The 16,103-nt window shown below is 36.9% G+C and overlaps 2 protein-coding genes across 2 annotated transcripts; both read left to right on the top strand.

Moving 5' to 3' along the window:
* Positions 1-767: 767 nt before the first annotated feature.
* rln3a (relaxin 3a) lies at positions 768-2,589 on the top strand. Its single transcript, XM_008416896.3, has 2 exons — positions 768-1,330; positions 1,734-2,589. The coding sequence occupies exons 1-2, from the start codon at positions 1,165-1,167 to the stop codon at positions 2,015-2,017; spliced, it is 450 nt and encodes a 149-aa protein (XP_008415118.1). The 5' UTR covers positions 768-1,164; the 3' UTR covers positions 2,018-2,589.
* Positions 2,590-2,977: 388 nt separating this feature from the next.
* Positions 2,978-15,154, top strand: il12rb2l (interleukin 12 receptor, beta 2a, like). Its single transcript, XM_008416897.2, has 15 exons — positions 2,978-3,128; positions 3,391-3,486; positions 6,774-6,918; positions 7,030-7,175; positions 7,364-7,506; positions 7,605-7,746; positions 11,197-11,273; positions 11,364-11,601; positions 11,912-12,100; positions 12,257-12,361; positions 12,448-12,582; positions 13,331-13,504; positions 13,615-13,684; positions 14,359-14,464; positions 14,609-15,154. Exons 2-15 carry the CDS (start codon positions 3,411-3,413, stop codon positions 14,948-14,950), a joined length of 2,088 nt encoding a protein of 695 aa, XP_008415119.1. The 5' UTR covers positions 2,978-3,128; positions 3,391-3,410; the 3' UTR covers positions 14,951-15,154.
* The last annotated feature ends 949 nt before the right edge of the window (positions 15,155-16,103 follow it).

The following is a 16,103-nucleotide window of genomic DNA, read 5'->3' as shown; positions in this document are numbered from 1 at the left end:
TCACCATTGCTATTGTAATTTCCTAAACGGGTGACCTTTGACTATGTAGCAACTGATAAAAAATTTACTTTATAGTTTTCTGACTCATGGCAAGAATTCAATGTTATCTGTTTTTGAAAATGTCACCGATCCTTTCTCAGTCCCTCCTGTTCACCTTTTGGCAAAGGGCTAACAGAGAAGGTAATTTTCAATTTAAAAAAAAAAAAAGAAAATGTTCAAAAGTCATATAGGGTGATGGGAAAATCAAGAATGGCAAATAATATAATAATTAAAGTCAACATGTCAGAAGCAGAATCAAATCCTCTTTCTTTCTTTCTTTCTTTCTTTCTTTCTTTCTTTCTTTCTTTCTTTCTTTCTTTCTTTCTTTCTTTCTTTCTTTCTTTCTTTCTTTCTTTCTTTCTTTCTTTCTTTCTTTCTTTCTTTCTTTCTTTCTTTACCTGCTTGCCCTTGCAAGGTTAATGTGGTTGTACCTTCACTGCTCTTCTGGTCAGATAACCTGATGTGCCTGGTGATTTCTTACGTTTGCCTAAAAGAGGTGAAGACCACTTTTAGCTGCCATGAATGATGTTATAAAGCTCCTGATAAGTAAATGTGTTGTGTGCCACCCAGAGACATGGACATGGATTCCATCTGGTCAACCCTTTGCAAACTTTCTCATTTCACCCCTGCTCTGAAATGAGACCTTTCTGTACAAATACAAATCTATGCCAACCAGGTTTTAAATTCTTGCATATCAACAATTGTATATTAAATATGCAGTCTGATCAGTTAGTCATAGCTTGTTTGGATAATTACAGAGACTTTGATTAAGCCTGTTTCAAATTTGAGAAAGGATTAAATTTAGGGACAGTGATGGAAATTAATATACGTCACAAGCTGAAATACAATTGTATCACAGATGCTTCTAATGCATTTGCTGATTATGCCACCTTTGGTCTGCCTTTTGTTTCCATAAAGGTCTTCCACTATATCACTTTTTCAGATCGCTCCCTCTCTCTCTCTCTCTGCTTGAGAAGGCCTGCCATCCTCTCCAATGCATAGCAACAAACTCCTTTATAAACCACATCTGGATCACCTGCAGGGGCATAGCTCAAGCAAACTGGGACACAGACATTAAAAAAATAAGTTTAATTTTTCCATCTTGCCTTACTTGCTTGGGATACAATGTGGAAAGCAGTGGTAATGGCCGTGTGTTTGCTTGTGGCTGGGGTTGGAGCTCAGCCCATGGAGGATCCAACGTATGGGGTGAAACTCTGTGGCAGAGAGTTTATTCGAGCAGTCATCTTCACCTGCGGAGGATCACGTTGGAAACGATCACATAGAAGTCAAGGTAAGCCTGCAGGAGCGTCTAAATCTTCACTTCACTCTTATTATACTGTCAGAATACTTTTTTTTATAATTTGTATGTAACTTGATCTCAAAGATGGTCAAAATCACACATTATTACATATATTCATAAGATTTCCAAACCAGCGCAGAGTTAATTTAAAATCCATGATCAACTTTTTGTTTGAATTATTTGAAGTGTAATTGAGTCCATATTTTTGCCATGTAGTCTAAGGGTACTGGTTCAAGCAACAACTGAAATAGAATATCTTTAAATCAGATATTAATAGAGTTACGTTACAATAACAGGTGCATTTGATGATCCAGGTACTCTTACTATCATGTAATCTTCTGGTGCATCTTTTATAATAGTAAACATGAGCAAGCTATATTGTTCCCTCCACCAGATGTTTCAGAAGACCCATTCACCTCCCATCAAGATGAGTCTTCAGAGGGCTTGACCTCCAACTTTATGGTTGAAAACTTCCTTCAAACAACCAAAGACCTCAGCTTCACGCCTCAAAACAACCCTAATGGTGGGTTCAGCAGGTCCACCCGGTCATTCATTACTGATGAAATCCTGGAGGCTCTACGGAAAGCTGACCGCAAAGGTCGGGACGTCGTGGTGGGTCTGTCCAACGCCTGCTGCAAGTGGGGCTGCAGCAAAAGCGAGATCAGCTCCCTTTGCTGAGGGTTGATGAATGAATGCATGTGTTAGCAAATGTTTTTACACCCTCCCGCAAATATGCACACATATACACACAGAAACATTTTAATTTTGTTTCACATTTGTCAAGAAGTTGAGTCGAATTAGTAAATGTGTTCTGTTTTCCGTACTAAAATGTCTTCAATGTTTAAAGATAGACAGGAATAAATGTACTTTTTTCATTCCTGATCAAATTAATGTTTCTGCAACTTTTAAGAACTTTGTGCTACATTTTGTAAAACTTCATAAACAGCCTGTCATGTGAAAGTAGGTCTAATTTCATTTGTAGTGTAAAAATATTTTCTATATGTTTCATTGAACAAATGTGATGTAACAATTTCCCATTCAAAACAATTAAACTGTCATAAAACTATAAAATGCCTTACTCACAAACATGTTGATGTGTTTGTTTTTCTCACAGAAATATTTATCACATAAATTTTGTTAACAAAATACAGAAGAAAACTGTGAACTCTTGAGGAAATGGTCAATTTCAGAAACAAATGGAAAAAAGTATATTGGCAATAAAGTAAAACCAGTGTTAGTTCTTTTTTTTTTTGCACCAGTCTATTCATGTAAATTTTGACTGCTAATAATCCATGCAGCTGAAATTCCGTCCATTCTGACAAGCAAAATGAAAAAAAACACACCCTCAATATGCTTTAAAACTAACAAAAAAACTGAAGGTGAAAAGCAAAACAACAAAAAAGTGGAATGAATGTTGTGCTTCGATTTGAAATAACTGCATTCAGTTTCATTATGCTTCATCAGGCTGTTCCAATTTATTATAAGTTGTACTGTGATAAAAACAGACACTCCAAAAAGGAAAAACGAAAACAACAAAACAAAAGCAAAACATGCTTTGACAGTGAGGGCACGTTTTTAGGACAACATCACAGAACCATACCGGAAGAATGAAGAACAGAGCCCGAGAATATGAATATAACCATAATGTACTTTCTACGTCATCGGTAATTCCTGAAAAGGGAGGAGCTTCACCCGGCAAAGTTTTTAATTTCGCAGTACCTTTTTTTCAGCGTTAGTTTCCTACGGCCACAACATGCGCTTCATGTGTCTTTGGGTATCTCGAAATGAGGTAAAGAATTTTGCGTTATAGTAGAACTATTTACTTAATGTATAGTCCTGGTAAAGAGCAAATGTTGGTGCTTATATATGTATTCCTGCTATTTCGGGGAAGTGAACGCAACTCTGTTAAAAGCAGCACATTTTACCTGACGCGAGGGTCTCGTGACGTTCATTGCGGTGACTAGTTTTTATCGAGCTTTTGGTTCATTGTGTAAATTTACTCGCTTCAAGTAAAGATAAATCTACGGAATGAAAACGTGTTTGTTTTTCAGAAACTTGACGTCCAAATGTGATGGCCACACCTACGACGTGGTGGCTGCTGCCCGTCTTGCTGGTCACCTTCCCGTACTGTTGTTGTTCTAGCCCAGGTAGGCTCATTCAAATTTGTTTATTTGTTACTGGGAGAAGAGTATCTCGAAGCTTCATATTATACAATTTAGATCCTTGCATCCATATTTCCTCAGAAATTAACAAGTTTATTTTCTACCAATATTATAAAATGAGCTGTACTGTTCATCATATGTTTTGCTTGAGTTGAAAATACTATTATATCAAGGAGCAATATGTTTATTTAAAAACTATATTAAAAATAAACTTTCAACCTGTGGTAATATTGATTGCATATGGTTGTTTAATTATATTCTTTGAACATTTTCATTTTTTAAAGGTAAAATGTAATTTTATTTATATAGCACATTGTAGCTGCAAGTTAATACAAAGTGCTTTACATGAATTAAAAGGAAATGCAAAATAACAAACCAAAGGAAAGGGCAAAAAAAGAGAAAACGAATTTAATGTTGATCTAAAGTATGTAAGCACATAGGTGCTTCCACTGGATAATTTTTTTTTTATTTTTTAAATGCTGCATTTGCTTTTTAAAATATGCCCAACTGCAGTTGTCTAGTACTGTTTAGTTGCACTACTGAATGATGCTACTGTTAGAAAGCATCCTTGTTGGTTGTTTTTAGAGGAGTATTTTAATTTGTAATGTTCTGACTGTATGTGGTAAAAGAATTTTTCAACACTATTTGATGCTTCCTTTCTTGTGATTACAGTAAAAACCACAAAATATGTGGTGATCAGATTAGTCAGTTAAGTCTATTTTAACAATCAATAGCCTTATTTTTGCTTTGCATTATATATAATGTGAGCAATTCTTTGCATTTATACTTTAAATATGATTTGATTTGCAGTCTATATTAAAAGGGAAGTGGTCTTAAAGGAAGACGGCGCTCATTCAGACTGTAGCTACCTGCTTCCTGTTAACACGGCAACTACTGCGCCTTCTTGTAATGTCTCATGTGCAAGTATTGAACTGATTACTGCAAAGCACACGTAGGCTTATGAGAAATGGGTAAAGGTGACAGGCGTGTGTTGAATGTGTGAAACAAAAAAAAAACGTGTAAGCTTGAGAGACAGGCGGCTGAGCATGCAAGTGACTAAAACATCCTTTGTATTGTTGTTTAAAATGAGTGTACCTTTCTTTGTTTTGTAACTTTTTGTGCATTCTTTAGAGATCTGCTTCCTGTTTGTTTTTGCTTTTTATTTTTGATCAATTTTACCTCCCAGATCAAATGTAGATACTGATTGGCAATATAATAGGGGTCTCTTTTTTTCTCTTTCTTTTTCTCTGTCTTGTAAAAATGACAAGATGTCATATTTTACCATGTTGGTTAAATAGACAATGTCACAGTGTCACAGACACTTGGATATTTTTTTCTGACTCATACCCCTGGCAGCTTCACACAGTGGCCATTATATTTTTGTATTGTGACTCACGAGGAAAGTACCTCCCGTACCTCTACTGCTTTTTTGGCTCTGTAAGATCTTTGTTTATAAATAAATCACACATACATTTGCACAACTACTTCTTAATGATCAATATGCTGAGTTCTTGCTGGGCACATGTCAGCGGTAAAGCTACTGGCAAAATATAGTTCCAGAGCACTAATACCTAATTTGACTGACTAATAAGTAGGACTTTCTCATTAGAAAAGCACATGTTTTAACTGAAGACAAATTACTTCACCCAAACAGACTGAGTAATCATCATCTTCTTCTTCAGTCATATCCTGTTTTACTGGAAATTGTGTTGCTCTGCGTTGTATCTAAAATAAAGTATACTTTTCTTAAAGCAAAAGCTACTACAAAAAGAGCAGCTGGAGCTAAATATTTATTCTCATTTTCATCTATTAGAAAATAAAATATCTTTTTTTTAACATTGTGTTATGGAATGTAGGAAAGACATGCAATTGTAAGACATGCAACATTACCAGAACAGTCAGTGTATTGGTGGTACATTGGATTTAGGGAGTGTTGATCATGTTTCAATGCATCCTCAACCAAATTACGATAGTATGAAAAAATTTTCTTTGAGGATTTTGCCACCCAAAAAAAACCAAAAAATCATATCTCCGTTAATATTAACATCCTTTGCCATGAAGCTCAAAACTGAGCTACATCCACAGATCATCTTTTAAATGTTTCCACAGCTTACATGGAGTCCACATGTGTAAGTTTAGTTAAACTGGCTAGATCTGGAAAGGCACAGACCCGCTTATGTTAGATCCCACAGCTAACATCAGGTCAGCGGTAAAAATCAAGCATGAAATCAAAGGAATTATCTGTAGACCTCCAAGACAGGATTGTCTTGAGGCACAGATCTTGGGAAGGATACAGAAACATTTCTGCTGCTTTGAAGGTTCCAGTGAGTTCAGTTTCCTCCATTATTGGTGAGCAGAAGAAGTTTGCAACCAGCAGGACTCTCCCTAGTGCCATCACACCTGATCGATCGGGGAGGCGATCAGGAAACCAATGGTCACACGCTTAGATCTCTAGGTTCCCTCTGTGGAGAGTGGAGAACCTTCCAGAAGACCAACCATCTCAACAGCAATCCACCAATCACACCTGTTTGGTAGACTGGCCAGACAAAAGCCACTCCTTCATAAAAGGCACATGGCAGCCCGTATGGAGTTTGCCTAAAAGGCACCTGAAGGATTAAACCATGAGAAACTAGATTATCTGGTCTAAGATTGAACACTTTGGTGTGAACGCCAGGCATAAGGTTTGGAGGAAACCAGGACAATACCACCACTACAGTGAAGAATGGTGGTGGTAACATCATGCTATGGGGATGTCAGGATGGAGGGAAAGATGAATGCAGAAACCTACAGAGACATCCTGGATAAAAGCTTGCCTCAAAGCGCTTTTGACCTTAGCCTGGTGCACTGGTTAATTCTTCAGCAGGACAACAACCCAAAGTACATGGTCATCATCCCAAAAGAGTGGCTTCAGAGTCCTGGAGTGACCGAGCCAGAGTCCAGACTTGAATCTGATTGAACATCTCTGGAGATATCTGATAATGACTGTACAGATGACTCCATTCAGCCTGATGGGGCTTGAGAAGGACTGTAAAGAAGAATGGATGAAACTGCCTAAAGATATGTGAGCTAAGCTTGTGGCGTCATATTCAAAAAGACGTCAATCAGTAATTGCTTCCAAAGGTGGATCAACAAAGTATTAAGCAAAGACTGTGAATATCTACGTAAATGTGATTGCTTGATTTTCTGTTTTTTAAAGAAAACCTACAAATCCATGTATCTGGCAGGAAAAACAATACATCCATGCTGACATGTTTTCTCTTTGTGCTCACCAGGTCCTCCTGCTCCTCCCTCTAACCTTGAGTGCTGCAGACCGTGCAATAAGACGCACTGTTCAGTTATTGAATGCATTTGGGATCCAAAACCCCACCCTGATATCGGTCCTAACTACATCCTTCACTGGAAGCCAGAAAATGAAGAGTAAACACACTTGGCAAATTTCTGCTCTTAATCTCTCAAAATTAAACATTTTTAAGCCCTGCTTTTTTTGCCTTGGCCTGTTCTCTCACTTCTTCTCCTGGTTTTTTTCAGGGAGGAGCCTGTGACCACTCGGTATAGCTTAGATGGGAAAATCCGTCGGGAAAACTTTGAGAGCCATGGAGAACTCCGGGTTTGGGTCCAGAATCAGAACGGTTCTGTCAAATCTCAGGAAATTGTTATCCATACCCAACACATCGGTACGTCTACTCCCAAGTTTTTCTAATGAAGTCAGACGGAACAATCCCCAATATCTGAAATAAATAGATATTGCTGATACTATTGGAATACCTTCATTGTATTAATTTTATGACTCGTACATCGGATTGAACGTTTTTGGGGCGTCTGCCTGATCTTTGGTTCTCTGTCTCTTCCCCAATCACACCAGTCAAACCGCCCCCACCAACAATCACATCAAGCGATGAAGATCCGTTAGAAATTCACTGGAGCACCATCTGTGACAAGCTAGAGCTTAATGTCGGAGTCTGTGACGTTAGATATCGTACTGAGGATGACCAAAACTGGATTTGGGTAAGTTTGGAAAATTTATTTCCTATGGTATTTGGTGTTTTTGTATTTTTTTTTCTAAGAATTAAAGTCAAACTTTTACCCTGGTTCTTTCATCACAGACTGACTATAACTTAAGTAGCAGCTATGGAGTCAACGAACCCCAGCCCGGCACAGTTTACAAATTTCAGGTCCGTTGTAAATGTGACCCGAGCCTGATGAGTGACTGGAGTCCAAGCTTTCCAAAAAAAAGTGCTGAGTCGTGTGAGTATTAATTTTTTTGGCATTCGACAAGAAATGTAAATGTGTCTTATTTCCTTCTAAATGTTACACCGACACCAGCTTTGGATGCCTGATTAGGTCGTATGCCACTATCAAACTGTGTAAAATCTTTGCACAAAAAATTGTGTTTTGTTGGTTAATTCTTTGTTGTAGCAATATTTATTGGCAAACAGTCTTACTTGATCAGAAAACTTGTTTACTAACCTTTAAATGGCGTCACATTTGTAAGCAAAATATATTTGTGTGTTGAGGTGCAGAGTAAAGTATTTGAAAAAGTTACCAAATCCTTTCTGCCAATGACTTATTCTGCTTTTAACTCTTGCTTGCTGATGTTTATTATATTGGGTGAATTAAAAAATGAAGTATAATGGAAATGTAAAAATGCATATATTTAATGATCAGGGGCTTCAGTAGTGTGTGGAAGACCACTTTTAGTGTCACAACAGCTGGTTACCTCATAATGCTAGTCACAAGGTTTCTCACAAGTGTACATTGGGGTTGAGGCGAGGACTACAGGGAGACATCCAGCTTCCTAATTCTGCACGTATATAGCCAGGGGTGAAAGTAAGGGGCTACGGCAGGGTACTGCGTACCCCTAAAAGATTTAGTGGGGGTACGCAGTACCTGCAAGAGAGTGGAGCGGCTGTTTGCTGTAAAAAAAAAATCAGTGGGTTCACTGTGCAGCCGCGAGTACACCCACTAATTGGCCATGACTGATTTGTTTTTCAAGAACAATCTAAAACACGACTTAATCAGTTATTAAATAACTTTTTTCCCATTTCATATTGTTTCTGAACTGTTCGTGCTATAGAGCAGGGTCCCAACACGTCAATCGCTGAGGGTTTTGAGTCGATCTCAGCATGAGGTGACAAACTGAACGGCGCCAGGGCATTGAGACCAGAACGTCCTCCTCTGGGTCCTTATCAAAACATTCCTAACTTTATTAAAGAACAACAACAAAAAAATCAACAAAATGTGTTCAAATTAATGATCCATCAACAATAATAATCTCAGTGATTATTGTTTCAACAAGGTGTTGCGCAATTCTGTGCGTTTTGGTTCCATTACCAAAATAACCAGCAGAACAGGAGTTTAAAATTAACTAATCAACTAGGGGAGGCTTATTAATGGTCGCAAAATAAATATCAAGCTTGAAAACCTAATATCGTAATGGACTGAACGTTTTTAACGTAATCTCTGGTTGGCTTGTGGATCGCAGGAGGTTGCCATGGCAATGGGTGTGGTTAAATGGCAGAGCGAGACGGAGAGTAAAAATGTGCGAGTGGTTTAGAGTTGATCACCTGTTCAGGTTGTTTTACCCTTGCCTTGGCGCATCACAGCCGCTGTAGTTTCTGAACATTCAACAAATGACAAACTTTTACTAATTACCTCGTTCTTTGTGAGTATATGTCATTTACAACAAACATCAAACACGGTAAATACATTTTATTAAGTATTTAACAAACAAATGGCTTCTACCGAGATAATTATGTGAAATTAAATTAATTGTCTAATATAAAAATAGTTTGGTGCTGTCAGGCTTAGAGTCTGAGAGGCTTTTCCTTTATCAAACAATTTTGTTTTTTGCCTCTTATTTAGAGGAAATATTGATGTTTCCTCTAAAGGTTATTATTTCTCCAAATAATAACCTTTATAGCTCCATTTTTGAAAAGGAGGCTCTAACATTCACAAATGACATTGAAATAAAATCCAGTCCAACATCTGGTTTGAGGTGATTCCTCTGGAACCTGTTGGAGGAAAAATATCCCAACTTCAGAAGATGTTCTTTAACCTAACAGAGCTCTGTGGTTCCTCCTGTCAGTTTGAGAGTCAGGGTGAGGAGGCGCCATGTTAGGAAGAGAAGTGGAAGCTGCAGGATCTTCAGAACAAACTGGTCATGATGCTAGGCTACTGATTATCTCTCTCTCTGGACACAAGATCAATAGAACCAGTTTAAAATATAAAATTAATGGTTATATTCCAGACATGGAAAACTGGGATGCACTCTATGCCATGATGTTTATAATTTAGGTCTCATGGCATCTCAAGGTGTCAATATTGCAGCCAGTGGGCTGAGAGAAATACAGCTTTATTTTGTAGCAATTCAAGAGATACCCAGCTTTATATATATATATATATATATATATATATAGTGTGTGTATAGGGTTAGGGTTATATATAGGGTTATGTATATTGTTTTTTGTTTTTTTTGTCACATTACCCCCAAGAATTTAAAACTACTTGCTTTTGTGGTTTTCCATACCTGCTGTGGTATAAATGTTCTGAAGCCTTTTATCCACTATTACTTTTAATTACTATTAATTCATTAGGATTATTCGTGTATTAATCATTGCACAGTGCTAGGAACAGTCTGTGACTTATATTTATTTTTATTAATGTTTGCAGACAATTTAATGCTGTGACTATTTTACCAAACATAAGAAACAAAAGCAGAAGAGCGATCTAGACCTGCACTTATACATAATTTTATTGAGGTCCAGAACCCAGAAGTTCTTGGTTTGCGTCATTCAGGAGCCTTGGGGATAAAAAGGCTTCATGATTGTATTTCAAAGGCAGATTTCAAGAACAACTCGGGCAAGAGTTTGGGTCAGGTGCTATTTCAAGATGTAGACGTGTGTAGGAAACTCCACATGTCAGTAACAGCAGAGTAGCATGTCTTAGTAGGTGTGTGTATGCGTGCGTGCATGCGTGTGCAAGTAAAATGCTTGCTACCTTTCTGTGCACAATAAATTATTTATTTATTTTTTGTCATAGTAGCCCCAAAAATTTAAAACTACTTTCACCCCTGTATATAGCGTTAATAAACCGTGCTCTGGGAGACAGAGTATTGTCATTTTTGGGGATAGTTTGTTCCCTCAGATTGGAGACCTGGGATTGCCACTAGTTGCATTATCAACAGAGTTCCTCATTTCCTCCAGTGGTGAAAAGTTGTTTTTCCAGTAAGGGAGAGGCTGCTGAGTTGACGGATTTCTGATGATTGCAATCCTCCGCTCATACTCTTTTTATGTAGGCCAAAAGGCTCAATCTTGGTTTCATTTATATTATAAAGTGGTTACAATTTTGTGCAATAGGTATTATTTAAGAGAATTAGAGTAAGGTGTTTGAGGGTAATGGGGAGTAAATGCAAACAAAGGTCACTCAGAATTTATTTGCAAATAAAACCAATCTTGCGCTTTTTTCCATCTTGTTATTTAGCACTATTTTGTGCTATTATGTCACAAAATCCCAATAAAATGCACTGAAGTTTAGTTCTCTAATATGGTAAAATGTTTAAGGGGCAAGCGCTGCATGCAAATGCAAAAGAAATACAGATGTACATTTTTTGACTAAAATCAAATGAATAGCTTTCACGATAATTGTTTAATGTGTGCGAAGTATGAAACATTTGTCTTTTTTGCATTCATTTCTCAGCTCCAGTTGGAGAGGTTGATGCATGGTTGGACTGCGGGCTGCTTTTGTCAAACTCTGACTGTTTTCTGAACTGGAAGGTAAGCTCAAAAATGAAGTTAAAGAGCATCTTTCTCTCTCTCTCTAAATAGCATATTCAGCACTCAGTCAATACCATCTGGCTTGTCCAGAATCTTTCCATTTCTCAGGCCCGAGGTTACATTCTTGGATATGAAATCGCAGTTTTCTACAATAATCGCACTGAACAGCTAATAAATGTGTCCATGGGCAATCCAAGCAGCCTCTTTGTGTATGATGAAATGAAGTGGCGCCTCACCTCATCTCTGAAGAATGTGTCATCCTTTAGTATATCAGCCTACAATGCTCTCGGTGCTACAAAGACTTCTCGCCTGCCTAGGCCGATATCAGGTATCTATTTCCTTTTTGTCAAGCTTCCTTTTGCAAAGTGGAGGAAATTGCAGCTGTTTCCTCGCTAACCTGAGATATGACTAGAAAAGCCTGATATGTGTTTAGGTCATTTACTTTTGACTTTTGTAAACAAAATAGTTTTTGATAGAATAGTTATAGCATTAGGGATAAATACCTTAATGTTACATTCCGCCAGAGTTGCTGCTAAAGGAAATTATGTCAGCTTACAGTAGATGTCACGATTGTTTCACAATGCTGATGTTTCCTCTGTGGATTAATGGGGCTAAAACTTATTTTGTCTTTTCTCTAGGAAAACAAGCAACTGAGCCAAAAATTTACCTCAAGTTGAACGAAAAGAACCTCACTGTATCCTGGAATCAGTCCTCCAAGGTTTCCGACAACATCAAACAGTATGTGGTGCAATACAAAGAGTGTCTACCTGGCAGCGGATCTGACTGGATCAAAGTGGACAAGAAACAGACCACAGCCTTTTTTAAAGGTTAGTGGCCTGCGATACGGCAGATGGATACGGCTTATGTCTGTTGTGGTTCAGAAAGATTTAAGCTTTTCAGTGTTGTTTTTTCTAAAATTTGGAACATATATATATTTTATTTTAAATTATGGTTCTTTTACTCTCATGTGTCCCCATCTGTAGGTACATTTAAAAAGTACACATCATACCAAGTATCATTGTTTGCAGTGTCAAACTTGAATGTAATTAGTCAGCTTGCAACAGCTACAGGATATTCAGCTCAGGGAGGTGAGTGTGCTGATTTATTCTCCATAAATCCCTTGTCACTGTATTTTCTTGTATTGAAGGTTAATGAAATTTTTTTTCTCCATCAGTTCCCTCCAAAGTGACTTCATTCAAAGTGTCTGATATTGTTGGAACTAAGGTGACTCTGACTTGGGAGCCAGTTCCCTGTTCCAACCAGAGGGGGGAGATCTTGTACTATGAAATAGGACTGAACATGCAAGGAGGTACAAAATGCTATGAATAATATGAGAAAATACACTTAATTATAGTAGATTGCATAATAGAAACAGTAGGATGCACAGAAGTTTTCAGTTTCTATGACAAACAAATTTCTTTAGATTATATCTTTTTCTGACAGGCAACAAAGCAATAAAAACTCTCTAACTCCAATTACAAAAACAATCAAATTTCAAACATAGCATAAAAAGTAAATATACCACAATTAAACAACCAGCAATAGTATTTTAAATATGTACTCCTCCTGTCTTTGACAGAATAGAATTGTGAAATATGAATATGTAGGGATTCCAACTAAAGATAAACATATTGATCATATCCAGGGAAATGTACTTGACAAAGCACCAACAGAAGACAAAACAAAGTGGGAAGGTCAAGACAGGAATGAACATGACAAAATTTGTAAACAAGTAAATGGCTAAATAACAAAAAAATACAAAAGAACAAAAAAAGACTAATATTGTGGGCCTTGACTGAAGTGGTGACATCTCATATAGGAGTGAGCTAATAAGCACTGCAGTATAACATAAAAATTATCTTTTTTCTTATTTTACTCACAGAAGTGGCAACAACGCAAGGAGATTATTTTGATAGTGGAGGATATTAATTTCACATGGAAATTTTAATAAAAATATTACAATTAAACAGTACAGTATTTCTGTTTTTCTAAGTTAGGATGCTCTTTGCCAGTGTGGATTGATGGTCCTATGTTTTTTTCTTTTTTCTTAACCTCAGATCCAAACCACATTTCTATTCCAGTGCGCCACATAAATGTCTCGGGTATCACTTACACGCTGGAGGCTCTTAGTCCAGGTCAGGAATACACGGTTTGGATAAGGGCTGTGACTGCTGCTGGGCCCAGTGAAAAGGTCAACAAAACATTCAAAATCAATCATCATGAAGATTATGGTATGCCATCACGTATTAACTTTATGTTAATAGGTAATATCCTGTAAAATGGTTGTAACAAGTACATTTGTTACATTTCTTTCTTCCACCATATTTCCATTTCTTTTCAGCATTTGTGACTCCCATTGTGGTGATTGTGCTGCTGGTCATCGCCATAGCTCTCATCAGTTTCATACTGTGGTAAGAAAATCATTGCTAGATACCTTGATGCCAATCATCTAAGAACATTAATACTGATGATACAAAGCAAATACATATACTTTGTCTGCAAAAATGTTCACATCCCTTAAACTTGTTCACATTTTGTTTGGCTACAACTATAAACATAAAAACTAATTTTTTTTTGTAATTTTGTATGAAAGACCAACACGGTGTAGTGAGTCTTTTAGGGCATGACTCTATGGTGTTTGTATGGACATTTTTTGCCCTTCTGCACACATTCAATGTAAATGAAGAGCTGATCGACAATTTCGAAGGCTAACCCCAAAATTTGAGTAGTAGTGGGGCCATTCTATTCTATTTCATGAAAATGCTTTGATATAAACCACTCCATTGTAGCTTTAGTTGTATGATTAGGAGAGTTATAAGGCTCAAGTCTGATACAGCCTCCATCAGATTTTTTTTTCCCCAGAATGCTTGTTTCCTGTATTTACCATTCATTTTTCCTTCAACTCTGATTAGCTAATTGTGTAAAATGTTGGTGTATCTTTTCATATTTTGAGTAACAATTTTGAAAACCAATTTATGCAATTAAAATCCCTGTGAAATATAGTGAAGTTTGTTTGTAATGTGAAATGGTTCCTGGGGGTTTTACGCCATTGATGGTATCTGTTTATGTATTTTTTTGCTTTTAGTGTTTTTCATGGAGCCAAAAAAGAGTGCCCACTCCTACCTCAGTGTCTTTATGAGAAAGTGCCAGATCCCAGCAACAGCCAAATCTTCAAACAAATGAAGCGCCAGGTGAACAAAAATCAAATCTCCAATCAACTGCAACTATTAAAAAATATTTAAATTATTTGGTATTTAACCACAATGACATGCTGTTTTTTTACGTTTTACTTACACAATGTAAAAATAATAGTCTTCTCTTTGATCCACCTGTAGATTAACGAGCCCTTGACTTGGATGCGCGGTCCCCTCTACGAACCTTATCCAACGATCTCTATTTTGGAAATTGTGGAAATAAAGTCCAAGGTTTTCGACCCTGACATGATGAAAAAGGAGAATGGCTGTCCCCTGATGGACTGCCAAGATGATCAACAGAAGGATCCCACCAGAGAAAGCAGTGGCTTTACAGATAGCAGATATGGGAGGAAGGAGTACAGTAAAATGGTCGACTCTGATGAAGAGAGGAATGATTGTTGGAGCTCATCAGAGGAAGAACAGTCTACCTCAGGTTATGAAAAGCACTTCATGCCCTCTCCTTTGGAAGTAATGGTGGAGTAACGGCATGCTTCCTCTGGATCATGAATGTTAGTTTTTGGTCTTTGTCCGTTTTACAATTTTCTGTGTCGTTTGGAATAAAACTTTGTCTAATAAGCTTCGTCAGTGTAACTGCAGGAAAGACTCATGACAAACAGCTCCAGCTTTTTGTGACTCTCAAGCTGTATTTTCTATGTTTATAAATCTGATAAAATTTTGTTGAATACATTTCTGTTTTGATTTTTGTTATTTTTTGCTATTTCTTGAACTTGATTAGAAGAATTTTGGATTAAAGCAGTATTTTTGGAGGGGGAAAATGAAAGATCATAATTACATTGTCATAAAGAGATTATTTTAGTCAGGTGCAATATTATTTACCTATCAATCATGCTGAAACTTATAACTAGTTATAAGCTTTAAAAAAAAATCAAAAAGTTAAGTTGTCTTGTCAGTAGTGTTTTAAAACTGCATTCTATGAATGAAGTGGGGTCAGACAGAGTGAGTCCAAAGATCAAGCATCTCCTAATATAATTATGTTACCATTAAAATACAGAGATGCCACATCCACATCTTTAAATGCATTTGGTGAGCTCATACCTGGATTTTTATACAAAGCATGCAGAATTTCCAAAATGTTTAACTTGTTGAGTGTAAATCTTAATTCTGGTAGCATTTAAATGTTGACTTATATTTTTGAATGAAAGTTTAAAAAAAAACAGTTTTGGGCCAGGACTATTTATTTTTTGCTTCCAAACATCCTTTTGATAATTACAAGATGGTATTTCCTTCTTTAGACTTGTAAAATATTCCCCAAGAGTCAAGACTTTGTCTCATGAATAAAGGAGGGATTAGCTTGTCTTTGACACAAAACGCTAATAACAATTTCCCTTGAACTTTACCTTGTTTGTAGTGTAAATATTATATGCTATACAGTTACTAATTTCAAAAGTTCTCAGGTTTATAGAGTGCATGAACCTGTGACCAACAACAAAACCTCAACCAGTGCCAGCGAATGTGTTACTTTTAACTGATCAAGGTGCAAAATGTGTTTGGACGTGTTACTGGCACCTGACTTCTCTTTAAATTGAGAGGTTTATTCTCAAAACAAAAATAATAGATTAGATGTGCTTTTATTTTCACCCAGGTTTTTTTTTTAATAGCATGAAATTGGAGATTT

This window comes from Poecilia reticulata, chromosome 8 (assembly GCF_904066995.2).
Source record: "Poecilia reticulata chromosome 8, P_reticulata-male-v2, whole genome shotgun sequence".
Classification (NCBI taxonomy): Eukaryota; Metazoa; Chordata; class Actinopteri; order Cyprinodontiformes; family Poeciliidae; genus Poecilia; species Poecilia reticulata.
This window is presented reverse-complemented; position numbering and strand designations above follow the sequence as displayed.

What these genes read in the sequence shown, in the direction of transcription:
- rln3a (XM_008416896.3), top strand. Translation starts at nt 1,165, where the DNA reads ATGTGGAAAGCAGTGGTAATGGCCGTGTGTTTGCTTGTGGCTGGGGTT. An exon ending in ACGATCACATAGAAGTCAAG is followed by an intron (nt 1,331 to 1,733) that starts GTAAGCCTGCAG and finishes TCCCTCCACCAG; the next exon opens with ATGTTTCAGAAGACCCATTC.
- il12rb2l (XM_008416897.2), top strand. Translation starts at nt 3,411, where the DNA reads ATGGCCACACCTACGACGTGGTGGCTGCTGCCCGTCTTGCTGGTCACC. An exon ending in ATGACCAAAACTGGATTTGG is followed by an intron (nt 7,507 to 7,604) that starts GTAAGTTTGGAA and finishes CTTTCATCACAG; the next exon opens with ACTGACTATAACTTAAGTAG. An exon ending in AGGATATTCAGCTCAGGGAG is followed by an intron (nt 12,362 to 12,447) that starts GTGAGTGTGCTG and finishes TTTCTCCATCAG; the next exon opens with TTCCCTCCAAAGTGACTTCA.